The 22473-nt window shown below is 37.6% G+C and overlaps 1 protein-coding gene across 1 annotated transcript; it reads right to left on the bottom strand.

The window, feature by feature from the left end:
* Window positions 1-956: 956 nt before the first annotated feature.
* Window positions 957-21687, bottom strand: ccar1 (cell division cycle and apoptosis regulator 1). The gene is made up of 26 exons (XM_084391846.1): window positions 21609-21687; window positions 20439-20596; window positions 19985-20160; window positions 18728-18895; window positions 17135-17167; window positions 16777-16973; window positions 15813-15939; window positions 15579-15692; window positions 14080-14266; window positions 13850-13991; window positions 13139-13294; window positions 12480-12705; window positions 12277-12390; window positions 10493-10659; window positions 9556-9766; window positions 8479-8562; window positions 7461-7649; window positions 7183-7374; window positions 6572-6790; window positions 6038-6173; window positions 5807-5895; window positions 5571-5717; window positions 4314-4437; window positions 4024-4209; window positions 2143-2348; window positions 957-2054 (listed from the first exon to the last, which is right to left on the bottom strand). The coding sequence occupies exons 2-26, from the start codon at window positions 20548-20550 to the stop codon at window positions 1998-2000; spliced, it is 3759 nt and encodes a 1252-aa protein (XP_084247972.1). The 5' UTR covers window positions 20551-20596; window positions 21609-21687; the 3' UTR covers window positions 957-1997.
* Between the last annotated feature and the right edge of the window lie 786 nt (window positions 21688-22473).

Genomic DNA, 22473 nt, shown 5'->3' with positions numbered 1-22473 from the left:
AAGCATCTATGGGACGTGCTGGACCAACACATCTGATTCATGGAGGCCCCACCTCATAACTTGCAGGACCTGCTGGGGATCTGCTGCTAATGTCTTGGTGCCAGAAGTCTTGTGGAGTCCCTCGGAGAATCAGAGATGTTTTGGCAGCACAAAGAGGACCTACACCATAGGCATGTGGTTTTAAAGTTGTGGCTCATCAGTGCGTGTTATGATTTGCTGGTTCTTTTCATTCCCATTCATCTCAATAAATGAACTCAGCAGTCTTTGTTGCAGTCTGGAGTTGCAGGATAACAACACCGATTCCTGGCTCTTGAGGTCCTTCTCAGAGTCCACACTTTGGTGCCGTAAAGACAGTTAAGATGTAGTCTGCGGTGGAGTTTGCTTGCTTCTTTTTAGCTTTAAAGAAATGTCTGCTTTTTTTTTCTTCATTCACTTTACTGTGTATCTTGCTTTTAAATGCTGTGTTGACGGCTCCTATAGTGCTTTTTGTCCATATTATAATTATATTTATATTAATATTTTACAATAATGTTTATGTAATACATTATTTTATAATTTTATTATAATATTTAATATCATTTGTTTGAATGTATTTTTTTTTTGTTCAGCATAAATGACCTGCTAACAGCAAACCTTATCCCCTTTCAATTTGTTGTTGTTCATTAGGCTCTCTGCTGCCCTCAACAGCTCTGGAGCACCTGACAATTATGTGATTTCACTGCAGGTCGATACAAGCAATTCACCCTTTTCAGAGACAAACATCCTGCAGTCAACAAACTAAACTATTTACATATCACAATAAAGTATAATTGTAGATTTCCCTCATAAAAAGAGCATGCACGATTCCTCCAGTCCAGATCAAACAAATGTTGCCATCTACTGGGATAAAACGGCATTGCAAAGTTCCCAAAACCCATGTAAATCCAAAACAAACAGAGAAAGCCAAAATTCAACAGTGAAATGTTAAAATGAAGCACTTTATTTATTTTCATTTACTGGGACAACCATAAAGTACATCCAGAATAGAAAAATAATATGCACTTGGTTGCTTTGGGCTCATTTCCACTCAGCAGAAACCACCCACTGTAATCATTCTGCTCTTTAGTGGGCCAACAACAGGAAAAACATAAAAAACTAGAGAATTCACTGCCTTCCAAACAATCCCATATAACACACTACTGGAAAAACACACAGTATCCAACTCACACTATTCTGACACATTACAATCACTCCGATATAAAGTACCCAGGACTCATGGACAGGACCTCAGTCAGTGCATCTTTAACAGGGTAACTGCCTTGGTTTTGTTTGCAACAACAAAGAACATGGCCCCATTCACACAACGCTACCCTGGTAGGATTACACAGAGATCATAGAACGAAGCATCAAGATCAAATCAAATCAAAAAAAAAAAAAAAAAAAAAAGTCTGAAAGAATATTATTCAGGAATTAAACTGATATGCATGCGCCAATTTAGATGCATGCGCAGATGAGACCAAAACAAACAAAAGATATATTTAACAAAACATATCACTGTTTGTCATGGGAACAATGAAAAGGAATCAAAAAGCAGCTCCTTGTGGATCCCTATAAAATCCTAATTGCAGTTTGATTTAAACATAAATAACACTTTTATTGCTAAATAAACTCTGCTAATAATTCACGTACTGGCACAAGTTATGCATTATTTCAACAAGGAAATATGCTGATAAAGCAAGACATGTTAAAATTACTAGCAACTGTTGAAAAAGGCCAAAAAGCTTAAGTAGATTAACAAGTAACCAAAAACTTTTACATAATTCAAACACATTATTTAAACATAAGCTTGTGAAATGTAATCATTTGATTCTGAACAAATTAATTGTCATTAAAACTTTGTACACAGAAACCAAAAACAAAAAAAATTCTAAATTAAATTAACTTCAGTAATGTGTTAGTTTTAAGCTTATTTACATATTCGAAGGGAGATCATATGTGGATGAGCTGGAGAGGAAAGTTCACTCATCTGAGCCATTAGCTTGAGTTTTTTGGTCGCAGTCTTCTGAAGGGTCACCCTGCATCAAAAAACAAAACACTTATTATTAGTTTAAAAAGTCCTTCTCTCCATTTACTACATTTCCCACGGTAAATAAAGGTTCATACGTTTGATAAAACCCCCTGTATCTCCTTCATGATGGTGTCGAGGCTGGACACTGTGCTGTGGAGCTGCTGTTCAAAGCTGCCTTTCTGCTGGTCTGATGATCTCAGGTTGTTCTCCGTCTCTCTGAGATTGTTCTTCACTTCGTCCAGCTCCCTCTGAAGGCTGCGGTTAGCCGCTTCTAGCTCTGACGTGTGCTTTGAAACCTCCTCTACAAAACAAAAAGTTTCGATTAACACATTTAATGGTATCGAGGTTACAAAAATGTATTGTTTATGGAATTAAATCAGAGTTGATTAATTTCCACCAAATGTTCTTTTTGCAAAGAAAATAAATTACAAAAACAATACTTTTCAAATAACACTGTGTTGTCAATTTTACATTGAGGCTATATATATTATGGTCAGACACTTGCATGAAATTATTATATTAACATTTGACCCAAATCAAGAGTTTTTTGTCCAATGAATTTCAGACATACGTGTTCGGTCCATCATTAGAACGGCCGCATCTGAGGCAGTTTTTCATCAACTTTCAGGTTATAAAGTTTATTGCAGCTACAAAGGGGCTTAGTTTGTCTGTCATTTGGCCAAAATAGCATGTTTTAAAGATGAAGTGCTTCGCACAGGCTGTTTAAGACAGTACTGGCTATGACTCGATGACAAATGCTAGACCAAGACACTCTTCTCCGCTACTCTAATACATAAAACATTAGCCTTTTATATACAGTGTTGGGGAAAGATACTTTTAAAAGTAATGCATTACAATACTGCATTACTCCCTAAAAAGTAACTAATTGCGTAACTAATGTTACTTTTGCGTTATTTTTTCTCACCTGGGCTGGGCTTGCTTGATTGTTATTTAATAATAAAAAAAGGTATATTTCTGGCAAATATAAAGGCCCTTTCACACCAAAAGTGAAATGAATAAGCCTCAGGCTGAAGGAAACACAGATTCCCACCTGTATAGTAGAAGACATTCGTATGGTTGAATTGGATCGTCAGAGGTCAGCAGCAAAGACATTGGTTAATAAAGTGAGATTAAATACATAAAGTATATTTGTGTTATTTAGCACATTTAATTATTGCAGGTTTGCATTTCATTGTTTTTATTCATTTTGAGGAATACTGAATCTGTTTTTGTACAAGTGAGATGAGTAAATGCATGCTCACATGATTTCTCTCAACATGGGGACAGGAAAGCTGTCCGTCAATAAATTGGAATAGAAAGTAACTTATATTACTTATTTAAAAAAAAAAGTAACAGATATTACTTTAGTCACTTGAAAAAAGTAATTTGATAAAAGTAATTTCCCCCCGAACATTGTTTGTTTATTTATATATATATATTCTTGAGTAACGAAAACACTACATATTCAAAACTAGTTCTTTATTTACACTTACATTGCAAACAAGCAGAGATCCAAAAATGTGTGTGGCAATTAATTCAAGTTTGAGGGTCCAATGGAGTTACGAGGTTTAGTCACAAATTCTCTTAATACTTTCATTGGTTAAATATTTGCAAAACCCACAGACAGACGTAAAGGGTGACCAATGTAATGATTTATGAAAAAAATAAAAATGGCGAAATATGGATAGGAGGTTTGCGCCCGACAGCAATGAAAAAGTAACTTTAGTGGGAAAAAAGTAAAGAAAACCTAATAAATTAAAAAAATGCTAAAAAAAAAAAAATGCTAAAAAAAAAACCCCATTTGTGGGCAGAAGAAAAAAAGTCCTTATTGTTGAGCTCTGCTGATGAATTGTAAAAGCACAATTTGAGTTTTGATATTGACTAAAGGCTCAGCGACCCAAACCAACACCTCTTCATAACAATCAGACACACTTTTTCAAACACACAATGTAAACGATAAAAAGTGAGATTGTTACCCATTTTAGTGTCCTGCTGCATGAGCTTCTGCTCAATTTCCTCTCGGGTTTTCTCACTCTTCTCCAGCTTCTGCATCATGCTTCCCACGTCCACCATGGCTCCCTTGTAGTCGATCAGGCTACCTGACCCACCACTCTCCTCCGATTCCCGCTTGATCTTCTGACCAGGCAGCAAGATTTGGTTACCTGTGGGTGCACACAGAGGGTTTCAGTCTACAGTAGACTCATGGACATATGCTCTAGTGTTACAAATAAGCTTGTCTGTTCCAGCCATCATCCTCTTTGCACACCTAAAAGGTTGTCTATTTGCACATCAGAGGTCAACGTGGGGCTAGGCTCATCCTTAGGCCTGTCCGTCAGCTTGCGATAATGGCAGGACTCTTTAACCAATGGTTTGTTTAACAATTTCTTCACCTGAAAAAGAATACAAACAAGAAACGTAGTATCAGATTAGTCTGGTGATAAATATTGTATATATCTTGCAAATACGAAATTGAAGGTGTAACATTGTGTCCTGATCAGGTAGGATGCAATTAAAGGATCAAGCGACAAACATCATTGCTTACATTATATCATATTCTCTTATCTCTAACTAATATAATAGTTAAACTGAATAAACAAGAAAATACTAATACTAATACTAATACTAATACTGATAATAATGATGATAACACTTTAGGTAAGGTTTCATTTGTTAACATTATTTAAAATGAACTAACATGTTACTAATGTTAACAAACGAGACCTTACTAGAAAGTGTTACCAATATGATTAATGACACTTTAACAATTTTTATTATTAAAAACAATATTAAAAACAATACTAATATATTTGTTATATCACATTATTATTATATTAAGTAATAAAAATGCTACATTGAATAAACAAAATAACAATAAGTGTTATTAATAAGATTAGAATTAATTAACAATATTAAAAACAATATAAACAATTAGTTAATATTACTATTGTTAAAATAATATATTCATGCTATAATTATTATTAACTAACATAAAAGTTACATTGAATAAACAAGAAACATAATAATAATAGCAAAAATAATGTAGTGGTAGTAATAATAATTATAATAATGGCAATTAATATCAGATTCATATATTTATATTGGGTAATAATAATATTATGTGTTATATATATATAAATAAATATATATATAAATATATATATATATATATATGTATTTTTTTTTTTTGATTATTATATTTATTATTATTATTATCCAATATAAATGGAATTTTAAAAAAGCTAAAAGACTGCTGTTAATACAAGCATACAAGCAAGATAAGATATGGAATGTGAAAAAATTCGTTTTTTTTCCAATGAAAACGTTCAAATCCACTTCATATTTCTCTTCATTTTCCCCAGGGAAATGAATGAGCAAGTTGGGCAGATTTTAAGAAATATATAAGCATTATAATGGAGTTAATAACTGGAACTTTCCAAAGTTCCAAAACTTGGAACTGGAACTTTACAGACTTTCCAAAGTTCCTCCTCAAACCTAAATGTGAAATACTGCACAGAAGCGGCACCTGAGCTCTGGAGAGATGCAAGCCCAGTGTGTACATGATCTCCTCCAAGTCCTTCTCCAGCAGGTAGCCGCAGTGACTCTGGTCGAAGTACACAAAGGCCATCAGCAGATCCTTGTTAAACGTCACCATCTGCTTTTTCTTCTCATCCTACAGACAGAATGAAATATTAAAGCATACCGCTCCTCTCACTATTAGAAATATTTTGTGCTGTAAAAGGAGATCTGTTGTTAACTCACTTTATCTTTAGATGATCTCTCTTTGGATTTTCGGTCATCCCGACGATCGTCTCTTCTGTCCCTGCCATTGGAGTCTTCGTCATCTTTATCTGAGGAGCACAAAGGATTAGTTTGAATATTTTCATGTCACTTTGATTTTGCTTAATGTTAAAACCGATCCGTGCAATTCACGATCAAAAGTGTGTTTGAAGGATCCAGGTGCATTTGCTTATGAAACAGTGTGACCTTTACCATCGTCATCATAGTCATCTGCTTCTTCTGCCTCCAAGGGGTCATATTCATCAGCGTTGTTGTTGCTGCTGCCATCTTCGTTATCATCGTCATCTTTGGATTCTTCTCTCTTAATACCTCTCTCTTTCTCTTCATCCTTTACCAGGGAGACACAAATTGAGGGGCTTAATGATTTATTCATTTAAAAAAAATGCTTGAAAATGCAATACATTTGAATAAATCACAACGCCAAAGTGTTTAGAGGACATCTGAATGAATCCCAGAACCAATCCAAACAGGGTCCCCACACTGACAAATCTGTGTGTCTTATGTCTTTTCCAGTTGTTCATGATGCCCCAAAAAAATTATGAAAAAAAATAAAAATCTAGGTGATGAAAGAACTTTTGGAGTCAAGTGTAACTGGCTCAATGCTGAGTAATCACTCATTCACTGATCAAAATCCACTACAGACATTTTTATTACTTTTTTAAGATCTTAATAAATTTACACGGAAACTGCTTTAAAAAAAAAAAAAGCATGGTCGTTGGAACCCACCTTCCTCTTCTCATCCTCCTCTCTCATTCTCTTTGTGACCGGCTCTCCATTTTCTTCATCCTTCTCCTTCTTTACATCCCTCCGTTCTGCCTCTTTTTTAGCTTTCTCTTTTTTATCTTTCCTCTCATCCTTGCTAGGAAGAGAAGCGAATGCTTTGTAGATCCTATAGCCGAAGTCTCGTTGAAGCATCTCGTTGAACAATTCAGCAAACAAAGACACCTAGAAACAGATGCCAATTATTTATTTTTAGTATCATTGACATTCTATTATACTTTTTTTATATTTTGAATTAGATTTTATTTTTATATTTAGTTATTGTTTTAATCATTTTGCTGGTTGATTTTTATGTTTTTTTAGTACATCAAGTTAAACTAAATGGCAAAGAGAAAATCTACCTTGGGAACTGTTTATTTTATTTCAAGTTACAATGGTTTAATTTTAGTGTAGTTTTAATTGTGGATGAATATTTTTCTAAAGGTTACGTGCCTCCTTTCACTGATTTACAAAAGTATAGCTGAAAGTCAAGCGAAATGTCCTAAAACCTGTTTGTAGTTTATAGGTAATAATTATTTTAAACCATTAATATGCAGCAATTACACAGTGATCCTCACCTCAAAGGAGTGCTCTTTGTTATCCTCCAGTCTGTAATCCAGGAGCACACTTAAGGACATGATGCTGCAGTCAAATTTGCCATTCTTGGCAGCCCAGTTGGGGTGGACGATAATGGTGGGCTCATCTGGAAGAACATAACGTCTCTCCCTGCGCTGACGTTCCTGCTCCTCCTGTCGCTTTCGCTCCTCTTCCTGAAAAGATTTTTTTTGTTCATGTTTGCATGCGATTGATTTAGACAGGCTCTCAATGAGAGCAGGATCCTCTGGTCTTCTCTCACCTCTCGGTCATCCTCCAGTCTGCAGGTCTCATCCTCCTCCACGCTAGGAGGTTCAGGTTTCTCCGGCTCCTTGGACTCCTCCACCTGCTCCTCCACCTTCAGCTGTTTAGTGAGGCGAGCGATCAGCTGTGACTTCAGCCCTTTAGAGCTCAGTGTGCGGCTCTCCAACTCTTTACGCAAGTCATTGACCTGTGTGCAATTAAGTTTCATCATCAAATATCAAATTTTCTTAGTTTATATCAAATACACTACCATTCAAAGTTGAGGTCGCTGAGATTTTATTTTATGTTTTCTTTTGTACTCAACAAGGCTGCATTTATTTGATCAAAAATACAGTCAAAACAGTAATATTTAGAAATGGTATTTTACATAAGTGTTTTAAATATTCATTTAAATTTGAAAGACAATTTAAATTTTCATTTATTCCTTTGATGGCAAAACTGACTTTTCAGCATCATTTCAGCATCTTCAGTGTCACATGATCCTTCAAGAAATCATTCTAATATGCTGATTTGCTGCTCAAGAAAATTCTTACTATTATCAATGCTGTGTTATTATTATCCATTTTTTTTGTGGAAACCATGATACGTTTTTTTAGGATCCTTTGATGAATAGTTCAAAAGAAATATAAATCTTTTGCAACATTATAAATGCCTTCAATGTCATTTTTGATTAATTTAACGCATCCTTGTTTGCTAATAAAGTATTAATTTATAAAATGTTCAGACCTCAATCTTTTAAAAAAAGGTACTGTATATTGTTTGGAGGGGTGTATATTTTTGTCCAGTAAAAATGCTCAACCATAAAATGTCCACAACAATTACTTTTGCGGGACTGTGACTAAACGAAAAACTATTGGTTATTTTAAAAAACAAGCCTTTCTGCCGAAATTTATAAAGAATGTTTTATGGTGTCTGTCTATAAAGTACATAAAGACCCCATGAAATGGAATTTAGAGAATATAGATGTACAAGAAGACAAGACGATGAAAAGTTTGGCTGCTTGTGGAAAACCTCACCTTCATGGATTTTGGATCAAGCTTCGTCCAGTGAGTGGGCGTAGTGACTTCTTTTGAATCATCTTCGTCCTTATCCTCCTCCTCCTATGCCCGTTAAGAGAGAGGGAGAGAGAAAAGACAACAGTGTGTTAACACACCACTCTTGGACAAAGGAGTTTTCTGAAACAAAAGTTGATCCGTGCAAGAAGCAAGGTCACAACTGTCTCTCATTGTCTCCTCCTACTGAGCTCTTGATTGGGTAAAAAAAAATTTCCACTGCTAGGAAGCTCTATAGCTTTCAGAAACAGATCCATATCCCACTCATCAGCCAATCAATGCCAGTTCTGTGGAATACAAAAAGATAATCAATGACAGTGGGTTTGAGAGATGGACATGGGACAGATGCACTCAGAGAAGGTCTCCAAACCCTATGTCTACGTTAATTTGGCCCATATATACTCTTTTTAGCTTGTTTTCTTAAACACCTAACCAGAACTGTCCTCGGGTAAACAATCTCCCTGGAAAAATCACATCCACAAAGGGTCTAGACACAGTCCAATCAGAGAAAAGTGTAAATAAAATTAAAAGAGAGACAGACAAGAGACAGAACTCAGAGAGTTCGGCAGATATCGAATTTCGAACAGGAAACAAAACAATCTAAAAAACACACAAACATCATAAACACAACTGGCTCTCCAGATTCCAGCATTATTTTATCAATTGTTCTCATTGATTAATGTATCAAATTTCAGATCAGATTTGTTTCAAGTTTGTTGGAAGTTTAGAGTCATGCCAATCAGGCCATCAATGGTGTAATCGGCAGAGCTGGAAGCTGTTTTGCCAGTTGATGCAGGTGTCATAAAGTAGAATCTAAGCTCTTCCGCTGTGTGTGAGACTGCGTGACAGAGGGAGAGCAGGAGGAAATGGGGTGGAGGGTCAGGGATGAGACAGGGATGAGAGGAAGGGATGGTAAAAGTGGGATCTGTATGATGCCTGTGATACTTGTCTGTTTCTTTCTGTGTTTTTTGAGTGTTTTGTTTGTCTATTCCTGTGCCTGTGAGAAGCGGAAATGAGAAGAGAGGGATTAGCGTTCAGTGCCTGTTCTCCATCAGCCTCCTTCCGTTCAGCCAAGAGTTTCTCTGCCAGCTGCTCCTTGAGTCCACGGGACAGCCCCTCCCACTCTGAGCGGGTAGGAAGACAATGCCAAACATCCGGGAGAAATAAAACCACTGTCTCCACATGTGCGGGGACTGTCCGCCCTTTGTGAGTCTCCTCAGGGCGGTGATAGCGTATCTCTGCAAAACGATACCTGTCGCAAAGGAAGAAGCGCGTTGGAAAGAAACATTCTGTGAGACATCACCCATTTCCCCCAACACACACACACACACACAGAAAGCTGCGATTCCCTCGACCCCCCGAATGAGACGCATATGAAAATACAGTCTGCGGAACTCCACGGGGGGTTTCTCAAGATGAACGGCAGCCACGCATCAGGGAGGTCGACAGACAATATCGACAGCTAAACAAAAACTACAATGACCCCTCCTCCCTTGCGGCAGGCCCCTCCCATCGGCACCCGTGAATCTGAACCGGTTGCTCGTGAAAGATAGCTTATGAACCCCCGGGGGTGTGAGAGAAGGACAGATTCAGACACAGTGAAAGCAAGTTAAATATGTAAGATATTTAACACAAGGCAAAGGTCAGAGAGAACAGAAAGTAACGATGGCGGCGACGACTCCTCTGGCTCTGCTCTCGGAGCAAAAGAATCAATGCATTCACCACATATATAGATATAGAGGCAGGACTGCCACACACATTAGCATAAACATTGCAAAACAAAATTTGAGAAAATAAATAAATAAATCAAAATTTATGAACACAAAAGCATCAAACATGTCAGGAGATACACTGCTGTATCAAAACCATGCAGCGTGTCACAGACTTTAGGACGTTGTCTGCTGGGCCTTTTTTTTTTATATTAAAGATGCACACATGGAGATGCGTCGGCACAAATCGAGAAAGGAGCTGTACTTACCACTGGGTACATAAACTCAGATCAATGCCTGTCAGAGCCTTACAACAACGAATGGCTGTCTTTATAAGGACAGAGGCATCGTTTTCCGGGTCGGCCCCGTCCAAAGAGGGAGACCAATGACCCCCGATGGCCATGGCCTCGTCCTTGCCCCGCATCCCCACCAGGAACTGAAAACAGAGGAGTTCAAATGGGTTACGCAAAACTGGGAAGATGCTGAGCGCTCTGAAGGCGGCGCTTGTGGCGGACACAGGGAGAGACAACATCAGATACGCTTATTCCACACAGCAAAGCATTCAGCAATGGAATAGGACAGACATCACAGTCAGCTCCCCAACACCATTTGAAACACCCAACATCAAACACAGGAATGGACAAACATCTTTCAGTGTCCAGGGGAACAAGAAATTTAATAGATTGCAAGAAAAAAAACCATTCAACATATGATATTTAGCAAACATTTCAGACAGAGCTAATATGAGCTGAGAGGTCAGTAAATGATGGTATACACACTAATGTTTGAAAATCTGGGGTCAGTTTATTTTTAGATTTTTTTTTTATTCAGCAAGGTTGCCAGTAAAGACATTTAAGTTACAAAAGATTTCTATTTCAAATAAATGCTGCTCTTATTACAGCACAACTGTTTTTAATATTGATAAGAAATGTTTCTTGAACAGCAAATCAGCATATTAGAATGATCTTAAGTGACACTGAAGACTAACAGCTGCTGTCTGCTGAAAATGTGGCTTTGCCATCACAGGAATACATAATATTTAAAAATATATTAAAACAGAAAGATCAAATAAATGCAGCCTTGGTGAGCATATGAGACTCCCTTCAAAAACATTTAAAAAATCGTACCGACTCGAAACTTTTGAAGAGTGGTGTATGCAGTCTGTGGCCCTTTATTGTTACTGATACTGAATAACTTTTTTCAAGAATGAATAAATACTAAATAATACATACCAATGTTTTTATCAATAATTTATTTATTCTTATTAGCATTAAAATGTAACTTTAAAATAGTTAAATTGGTAAAAGGAGTGATAAAAGGGGTGTTAAAAGTGGTGTTAAAATTGGTAAAAGGAGCTTTTGCAGTGGTATTAAAATGAAACTATGAACTGAAACTACAAAAATGTTAGTATCATGACAACACGTATGACATGTGCGTCATTATGGACATAAACTGGATGTGTTGAACAATTTCACATTTCTTTCTTTTTCAGTGCCTGACAATACAGGAAGCTTTAGTGCAAGCAAAGAAATGTAAAGAGATCTTAAACACATATGAACCAGCAGACCTGTCAGCAGTCTTAGTTTCCCTTCTCTTTTGTGCAAAGAAATATGTTATGCATTTCATCATTATCAATCTGCTCCAAATGATAGGAAATGTAAATGTTGCTCATTAAACTGGTAAAAAGAGTAGTATCTTCTGGCACTCTTGGTCACTGTTCTTCATCAGCACCACACAAAATGTGAACTAAATAAACTGTACAGTTAACATTCATAACCTATTATGAGCAATAGATATTTGATTATCGGTTTTGCAAGAGGCTAGATGATGATTTCTGGTACAGATACAGACATAAAAGTCAAAGTGATTCAATTACATAATTTGCAGCATTAGAAAAGCTACAGTCCCCGACACTGTAATGATGTCCATCCCTGTGAAATATTACAGTATAAGTGCAAAATAATTTACAATAAATAGCACATAAGTAAGCGATTACATAATGCAAGCTGATTACACAAACCTAGTTTGTTTGTTGCAGTTAGTAATGTAATACCTTGATGAGCCGGGCAGGGTGCTGGAAGGTGTCTCTCAGCTCCGCTGGATCTTCTGCCAGAGCACAGGACTTATGATACAGCTCATCTAGACTAGGGTTGGCCAACAGCATCACCTATAACATCAATATTAATCATGACTGTCAAAAACCACTGAATCAAACCTTGAAAAAAGTATTAAATTATTAAATAAAAGATGCCTTACCTTTGCGCTGTAGGTGTGATTGGCGTCAGGTGGGTCCAGCACAGCCGTGTTCTTCACAAGAGAGTCCACCTCTTTATGCATGATGTGAAAGTTACAGTAGTTTCCAAAGTTGAAAGGTCGTGTTAAGGGGAAGGCATCCACCCAGGTAAACACAGCATCAAAAAAGTCACTGGGTATGTAGAGGCTCTGATACCTCCGCCGTAGCTCCATCACATCACAGTTGAAACTGCAGAGAACAGAAACAGGCAGTCATACACCAAACATACACTTACATACTTAAACATTCATCTGAACAACGTTGATTGCTGTGCCAAAACAACTTGAAATATATCATTATTCTTAACTTTTCATTAACTTCGGTAGGCTGTACAACGAAGGAATTGTAATTGGCTGCTTTTTCTGGATTTTCTGGATTATTGTCTTTGTACTACATAAACTAAATTGCTGATATTTGGTACAAAAAAAAATGACCTTTCTATATATTTTTGACATGGTAATATTAATGTTGAATTATTGCCAGGACCTGTAGAGAAACAATTTCATTCTCCCATGTCTGAGCTGAACTCGAGTGAACAAAATAAAATAAAATAAAATAAACTGTACCTAATTTGCAACTCAAGATATCTGTCAAGATACTTCCTCTAAAACAATTAACTTACCCATCGAGAGAGAATTTAGAGAACTGCACAGTATATCTTGGGACGACTCTCCGTGGCCTTCTTGGAGAACGTTCTCTGCGAGGAGACCGGTCTCTCGAACGTTTTCTCGTGGGTGAACGTTCTCTTGATCTTCTTCGCTCTCTCTCTCTTTCCCGACTTCACAAATAGAGGGAAAATAAAGAATGAGCATGTAGAGCAAAAAAACACAAAAACAATACCCAATATTTTTTGGGGTTGCACCTCAGAAAAAGCTATTCTAATCTCAGTAGGGATGTAACAGTGAGGAACTTTTCACACCAGTAAATTGATAACGGGCAAGGTTGGGGTGGGGGGGTGGGGTGTTATGAATTTGTGATCACGTGTTCTCTGTATAGGGAGCGGCGGTACTGACTGCACATTTTACACAATTAGATATTTGTCAATGACGCTCAGGATCTGTTCTGCACCAAATCTTCCCCCATCGTCTTATCAGTCATCTCTCCTTACGACATTCACGTGATAAGTGAAATCTGTCTCCTGCAGAACTGCACTGTATGGAGCAGAGCTGAAGCTTTCAGTTTATAATAAATTGTAGTGTCCGTTGTCCAACTAAATGGTTTTTATTTCTATAAAAAAGATAAACGATCAGGGTGACGGTGGCGTGGTTGGCAAGTAATGTAACACAGACTACAGCAGCCAGCCTAACTCTCAGTTGTATGTTTGAGTGCTGACCTGCGGTCGTCCTTTCTCAGGATGAGTTCTGGTCGGTCATTGCGGCTGGGGAAGCGGGGTGAGGGGTCCACGCGCCTCATTTGTTGTGGTTGAGGCATCATCCGCACCGGGGGCTGTAGCAAACCCCCTGAGAACACAGAGTCTACACGCGGCAAAAAACAGAGAAACGGGAGATCAGATTTGATTCTGTAAAAGCGTGACTCTGCAGAAGGTCGAGGGGGTTGATGTACCTTTAGGTGGTGGCTGGGGAAGCAGTGGCTGTGGTGGGTTCTGCAGCAGTGGGGCCAGAGAGGCAGCTGAGAGCTGGGCCTGCAGAAGAGATGGAGGAGGTCCCTGGGCCGGGACGCTGAACGTGGTGGGCGGGGGTAGAGACTGCATCATGGTGGGACCTGGTTTCATCATGTTCGGCGGCTGGCTCTGAGAAGAAGAGACGGAGCAAAAGAGATGGGTTTGCTAGTATGTATAACCATCAAGATTATAGTGCAGAAAAATCCCAATATCATTTTAATAAACTAGTGCTTGACTAGAGCTGGGCGATACAGTTAAATCTATATCTCGATTTTCCAACCTTAATGATATTTTGACCTCAAAAATCATGTATTTAGCCTGACATGTCTCAATGTATAATTTAAGGTAGTAAATTCCAACCAAACTGACATTGTTTTTGTGGAAATTAATTACATTTACTAATTTATTAAGATTAAATAAATCGACTAGCTCTAGTTCAGACAACAAATCAACATATATTAATTCATCAAAAAAACATCAAAATGTTTATGACAGCTTTAAACTCGCGGCTCTAAACCAAGCCTTTAAATAAATAACATTAATCCGTCTCCAATACAAAGTTTAGATAACCTGTTTTAAAGGATGAGAGGAAAAGGAGCCTAAATGAGTAAGAAGCACTAAACCCAGTAAAAAGAAAATAAATGGTTAGAAATAGCTGGAGACTGAGGAAGTAGAAGCACTGCTGTTACCATTTAACACTTTTGGCCCCTGTTGAAAAAAAAAAAAAAGTTTCTTTCAAGAGAAAATGCAAGGCAAGCATTCTGGGCTTTTCAAAAGAGTCTCAAAATTATTGTTAGTTACATAAAACAAAACAGACAGGAATCTGCATTTGCTTTATTATCATGCACCAGCTCAGTGTGACGTTTGTGTCCAGGTGTAGAGAAGTACAAGTAATTCATGATCCTAAATAAAAATAGCAGTAGTAACAATACCAGACTTTCTTTTTTTATTTTATAAACAGTGTTTGTTTGATAAATATTTGCATGCCATTATTTTAATTAAATGTATTAACATTTAAATATATTTTGTTTTGTAATTAGATTAATTAGGGTAAGTAGTGTTGATCATTACAAAGGCAAAATTTCACTGTCTGGTATTTTTACAACTAATATTTTGGTATGAAACTCTAAACTCAAAAAAAAAAAAAGATTTAATAATTAGTTTGGGTAATTAAAAAAAACAGCATCTACTACAGCATCCCCCCATGAATACAAAATTATTTAAGAGAAAAATGTTTAATTACAAATCCAACAGTTTGACAACAGCTGTGAGCTGTAATACAGGGAAGGGTGAGAAAGCAGCAATAGAAACCCAAGGACATGTGACTAAAGCCTGTTTGTGAGACAGGAGAGTGGAGGAGCGGATCAAGCAGAAGATAGAGGGGAGGAGGAGGACGACAGATTGGGGATTTGTGGCACAGGGGTCAAGTGGCGTGGGTTACATTTTGTCTTGAATCCACCGCAGAATGCATGTCAGAGTAGCGTGGCATTCCTGCATCAGAGTAAAAGCTGGACAGCTGTGGGGAAACCTGAGGTAAGGGCTGAGGCGGCTGGTGCTACATGGAGATTGAGAACACAGGAATCAACAGCAGCATCATGACATCATGACTGTGGACGCAGAGCCATATCAGATTGTATCTGCCAGGGATCCATTCGGACCACGTGGGTTTGCTTACCGTTTGGTTGTGCAGCTGAGGTAAAGTTTGAATGCGCTGGGCATTCCATTTGAAAGGCATGTTGGGATTGTAGACCGCTTCCACCAGAACACGATCACCGACTTGGGGCGTTTTTCCCTTAACAGCACTACAAAAACACACACAGAAATTACACACCTCAGCTTTAGGCTGCGTTTACACAGGCACGAAAGATCCGATTTTTTACTGACGTCTGATACAGATCGGAATTTGTTGCAAGTGTGTAAACGCAAAAAATCCACAAGACAAGAGATCCATTTTTTGTTTTGTTTTAAATCAGATACATATCCGATATCTGGACATCTGTACTACGTCTAAACCCGTATATACGACACATTTGGCCAGAAAGATCGATTTTTAATGTTGTATAATGAAGCAGACATGCCTGTAAGTGATAACTTCGCTGTTTTTGTATAAACTCACAGCTTCACCATTGCATTAAATAATTCTCAGGTAATTCTCTCTCGTTAATTCATTCGAATTCATTCAAATAAATCTTACCACACTACTTTATTTTACTCAAGAATTCTAGATCTAACGAACCGTAGATTAAAAAATAAACTAATATCTTCCAGTTTATATCCGTTCAGTCAAATTTGCGCTACAAATATAACAGCAAGTAATCATAGTACCACCTGTCGTGAATTGTAAATAAATTATATTGGCTATATAAAGCATGGACATTCAAAACCCAAGGGTCAACCATGTCGCATAGTAAGCGAACACCAACAGACTCATTTTGGGTGGGGATTAATGTAAAGGTTAGGGTTAGGTTATATGTAAATACAGATATCGGATAACAGTCGTGTCTGAAGTGCATGTAAATAGGCAAGACATAAAAATTGGATATGGTCAAAAGATCAGATCTGTGCATTAAGACTTGCAGTGTAAACAGACTTTAAAAGACTGATTCACAACTCAAACCGGCACATTTACTATAAAGCACCTGAGCTGAAAGAAGACATCCTCATCGACAAAGCCGAAAGTGTCATGTAGCTTGCTGACGACCCCGGTGAAAACACGCTGTTTTTGGGGTTGGGTCTGCTGCTGGTGGCTGGAGCGGGGGGTCGGGTAGGACACGGTTATCTGCGCCGTCTGCTGTGGGTTTGACAGGCTCAGGCTAGTGGGCAAGGCAACAGGGGGCTGCAAAATACACAAAGCACCACTGTTAGGACATAAACTCGTCACATCTGGCAATATCAGGGGATCTCTTGCTTCGTTTTACACATTTAAAAATGGAGAGATGGGCTTTTCCAGAAAAATTCAACTGTGATGCAAATGCAGAAGTTGGAAACAAGGTGTACCTGTGATAGCAGGGCTTGTTGGGGCTGTGGAAGCTGTCAGAGATAAAGAAAAATCAAAAGAATACATTACACATTAACCATAAACCACAACTTAAGTGGAATGAAAACATCAATGAGTACATTTTGGATAGAATACAAATTCTACATGTTAACTATAAATTTAAGCTCCAAAAACGATTTCATTCAAAAGTATGGAGTCAGTATAGATTTTTTGGCAGCACTTTATTTTACAGCACGTGCACTTACGCGTACTTACCCAAGAAACTACTGGGTAATATAAGGTAATAACTTGGGTTAAGTTTAGGTTTAGGGGTAGGTTCAGGGTTAGTATGTAGTTATTACCCAGTTATTGCAATTACTATAATAAGTAAGTACATAGTATGTACCAGGGGAACAGGACTGTAAAATAAAGTGCTATCGATTTTTTTATGTTTTTGTAAGACGTCCACCAATGCTGCATTTATTTGATCAAGAATACATTTAAAACTTTAATATTGTGAAATACTATTACAATTTAATAACTGCTTTCTAAACATTTCAAAATGAAATTTATTCTTGTGAATAAATTCTTGTTACTCCAGTCGTCAGTATCACATGATCCTTCAGAAATCATTCTAATATACTGATTTGCTGCTCAAGAAACATTTTTTTAAAATATTATCAATGTTGAAAACAGTTGTGCTGCAAATACTTTTTCAGGATTCTTTGATGAATAGAAAATTCAAAAGAATAGCATTTATTTGAAATGGACATCATTATTTATTTGTAAAAAAATCTTACTGACCCCATCAGCTTTTTTAAAACCACAATTAAATGAAGGCAGTACAGATCAGAAATAATATGATCTGAAAAGTACATGGTATTTGTATTCACAATCAGAACCGACTACAACTACCAAGAGTGAGAACTGAGAACTAAATGCAGAAAGACACCGCAGCACTCTTTCGATTAAATGCTCTGCTGACTGCAGTCCTTTTAGTTCTTCTGTCATGGTGTATACAAATAACGCACCTGACAGGAGCTTTTATCCAAAGAGACTAACAGTGCATTCAAGCAAATTGAATTTACCAGTACATAAATTCACTGGAAATCAAATCAATGACCTTCTGATTTCACAACGAACAATACTGACAATCTTCATGATAAAACTAGGGCATCAACTAGCTTTAGAAAAGCTAAAAGGTGATGTGAAAGAGGAGGTGTGGATGAGAGTGAGCTAGGGATGCACCGATATGAACATTTTGGCCGACACCGATAATTCTTTATATTTGAAAGCCGATAACCTATATAATCGGCCGATAAAGCTTAATCAAAATGTTTATATAATTTTGAGAGCCTGATTACAAAAAACAAAAGTCTCACCATTAAAATCCATGTCCCAATTCTGTTCTCATTATAATTTTATGTAGCCAAAGTGATTCCAATCATGTTTCAAGCAATTCAAAACCATAATGTTGAACAGTGCGCATCTGAAGTGTCTCAACTGAAGGAAATAATCCATTATTTATCGGGTAAATTTTAAAATCAACATATATCGGCTGATATCGATATGGTAGCCGATATATCGTGCATCCCTAGAGTGAGCACATGTACCTGATGTGGGACGTTGTAAAGGTTTTGAGGTGGAGGTTGTGGCGGGGGGCCTTGAGGTGGCTGCTGCTGCTGCTGCTGTTGTTGCTGCTGCTGATGCTGCTGTTGTTGCTGCTGCTGATGCTGCTGCTGCTGCTGCTGATACTGCTGCAGGGCTGAATTGATCTGCGACTAAAATAAAACACACCAGTGACTCAAGACTGCTCACTGCAGGCTGGGGGAAGGGCTCAGATTACAGCACTCCAACACTGAGCATGCTAGAAATGCAGATGATTACAACAAGAGGAGGAAGCACTTTATACACTGCAATGAAAGGAATGAGATCAGGTAAGGTTTAGGTGCCACGGTATTATGTGCACAGAATATATTGTATAATTAGAAATTACAACTATTTTTGGAAAATAAGTACTATACTAGCTATAATTCCACAGTAAAAGATGTCAGCATTGTTGCTTTAAACAGTAGTATGTTACTGTTGTCACATTTAGTAAATAACAGGTACTATACTAGCTATTATTACACAGTGAATACTTTAAACAGTAGTATGCTACTGTCACATTTTGCATTAAAAACATTATTAAAAAAAACGTTACAAGCCGCAGTAATTGCTTCCAGTTCATTCATCAAATACTACCCTTTTTGGAAATTAATAGGTACTATAGACCTTATGTAGCCCCGCTCCTTTTCAACGCTGCGCTCGTTGTCTTTTGCTCGTTTAAAATCTTCCCAGTCTACTGACATTTGTTAAGACATCTGCTTTAAACATTACGATCCTCATGATAACTTTCGTTAACGTTACAATAAGTAAATCCACTTCACCAGCTAATTACTCCTCGACAGCGATGCCATAGAAATATAAAGAGCTACCGCAAAACCGGAAGTTCAAAGACAATATTCTAAAGACGGCTGTGCGCTTGTTTCTCTGGCGCATGAGGTCTATACTAGCTATCATTCCACAATAAATGCTTCAAACAGTGGTGTGCTACTCTTAATTCTCAAACCAATTAGTCAAAAACCTGTTAAAAGTCAGTGTAATTATTTATAGTTCACTCATCACACTGGAAATCAAAGGGCAAGCATGTTGCATTGTGGGATACAGTATCACATTCTGCTGATTGTTATCTTGTGGAAATCCGGGATAATTTACATACTGTTCACACAGTTTACATACTGCAGAAATAGTAAGTCTGGCATGTTAGTATGCTATTCCAAACATAGCCAAAGGCTTTATTGTGTAATTTCTCCAGTGGTGGATCTTACCTGCTGTAATGCAGCGGCAGCGGCTGCGGCGGCGGCCTGTTGCTGGAGTGCTGCGGTCTGCTGCGACAGCTGATAGTTGGCAGCTGACTGTGAGTTGAGGGAGGCTGCAGCTAAAGCAGACTGCTGAGTGTACATCGGAGACGCTCCCAAGAGGGACGGCTGCTGTACTCCTAAAGCTATGGGAGAAACATGTGATATTGTAAGGACACTGTAACTGCTATCGATAACATTTTAAAAAAGCACAAGCAAACTTTGACCTGCCGACGTAAACCAAACAAAAACATCTTGAGCTTTGACCTTCACAATTAGAGAGATAGAGCAAGAGAAGCTAGAGAGGAAACTATCTTTATTCATGCATGTTTAGACTAACAATTAGACCTTTTTATTGAATGTAAAGTAGTGCCAATAATGCAAATCAAAATACGTGTTTATGTAAGTATTTATGATGACTTACAATGTAAACTGTTCAGGTCCAGGGACTGTCCTGAGTGGCCTGGTTGTGATACCGCTGTTGCGGCAAACTGGGCCGCCCATGGAGGGTTCTTCTGCCCCCCGAACTGGGCCATGGAGACCTGCTCACGTTTTCTGCTGGACCAGATGGTGGATTATGTCCTGTGGGGGGGCGTTATTCAAAATTAATAAAATTGCAAGCTCAAAACATTACAAGCATAAAACTGGATGGACAGGAACTAAGATACAGTAGTTGTTTCATGGGCTGCCTGCCAAAGTGCCAAAAAAACCCACTTCTGATTACCACAAGACATACAAAATCAATGGTTATTGATCTTTGTAACTTCAATCGCTCACATTGCCCAAGACTCAAAGGGCCCTCATTTTTAGGCTATATATTTTCCATAGATTAAAATAATAAAGCTTATGATTATTCTCATGATTTTTTTAAGTAGCTGTAAAGAAGATCTGAATAATTTACTGACAAATGAGAGCTGTGTTTGCAAGATTGTTAATTTAATTTAAATAACTTCAAGCTATCTTGAGAGCCAGAGACTCGAAAGGCACATGCTGTCTAGTTAGGGAGTTAATAACTAGATTTTGAAACACAGCCAATGCGCCATCTGTCAACTCCAGAACACCAACAGACTGTTTACAACTTCTTTCTGCTTTAAAACCCTGTCTAAGTCCAGATCCAGCAGTGAATAAGCCACATTCATGTCCTCCTCACCAACACTGTTTGAAAACTCAGACAGTCACTTTTAGCCAATCTTTTATCTGCACTAGCTTAGCACACCAACGTATTACCTCAATGCAAGCTAAGCAGCTAACGGAGCAACACAACAACACTGACCTGACAATTTAAAACCCCGTATTATCACCCTCAACAACTATGAAGTTTATTAACTCCAACTAAGCAGCGGTCTCAGTTGTAGTGTGTAAGTCACAACTGTGCTGACTGCAGTGTTTTGTTTTTCAGCAGTGCTATCTGATTCGGGCCCTCGAATGAGCACACTGTCTAGGTTTCTGTCCGTGCACTTTTTATTCTCATTTACACCTCAGAAGTGTATACAGTCTACGCAGCATAACACAGTGCATGAAAAAGCAATAATAATATAACAAAACTTTAGTCGATATATACGCATGCAAACTAGCTGTTATTGTTGCTGCTTACCCGTCGTCCTCTCTTATTCACCGGTTGAGACGTCTGGATGTAGCGCATGCGCAGATCGTTTGAAGTACCTCAGCGCATTACTGATCCAGGGTCGGGTGACAATAGATAAGAAAAACCTGACAGTGGCGCACACTGACGTGAAATCAAATAATAGGCCTACGACGTAACACACACAAATGAAAAATAACACACACATAATACATAACAATAACACCAACGGTTCAGTTATATAGCTAGCATATATACCATAATCATTATTATTACTGGATCGTTTTACTTCAAATCATGTTTTATCCACTCAAAATGCACGAGTCATTATATGAAATCCAAAATAATTAGTTACAGCGTTTTTTTTATATATATAAATTGCACTTTTTTTCATTATGCTTTGTTGCAAAATGAAATGAAAACATTTAGTTTGTATTTCCAAACCATTTAGTAGTAAACAAGCAAGTCTGTTTAAATGTCCACCTAAAGGTTCGTTTTTAGCTTACCATTATATTAATCACTTAAATTCCAAGTGACTTTGAGACTTGAACACTCTGAAAAGTTTTGTTGTTGAACATCAAATAATGCACAGAAAAAATTATCCAAAACTGAAAATTGATGCCTGTCCACTAACAGCAAATTTGCATGTGAAGAATTTGTTTCAAAATTCTACCATCTACAGGTGTAAGAACCTGCACCATGGAATAAAACATTTTAAAAGATAATTGCAACTTGTTTTCTCAAAATTGCGGGATATAAACTCGCAATTGCGAGAAAAAATGAGGCCTACCTTTTTATTTATTTATTCAGTGGCAGAAACAAGCTTCAATTTCATACAACTATATCACAAGATGATTTAACGTGGTGACATTTTTAT

The sequence above is a fragment of the Rutilus rutilus genome (genome assembly GCF_951802725.1).
Source record: "Rutilus rutilus genome assembly, chromosome: 20".
NCBI classification, from domain to species: domain Eukaryota; kingdom Metazoa; phylum Chordata; class Actinopteri; order Cypriniformes; family Leuciscidae; genus Rutilus; species Rutilus rutilus.
Note: the sequence above shows the minus strand (reverse complement) of the source record. Positions and strands in the feature narration are given on the sequence as shown.

What these genes read in the sequence shown, in the direction of transcription:
- ccar1 (XM_084391846.1), bottom strand. Translation starts at nt 20,550, where the DNA reads ATGGCCCAGTTCGGGGGGCAGAAGAACCCTCCATGGGCGGCCCAGTTT. An exon ending in TGCATCTCTCCAGAGCTCAG is followed by an intron (nt 4,438 to 5,570) that starts GTGCCGCTTCTG and finishes ATTCTTTTTCAG; the next exon opens with GTGAAGAAATTGTTAAACAA. An exon ending in GCAAATAGACAACCTTTTAG is followed by an intron (nt 4,210 to 4,313) that starts GTGTGCAAAGAG and finishes GTGCACCCACAG; the next exon opens with GTAACCAAATCTTGCTGCCT.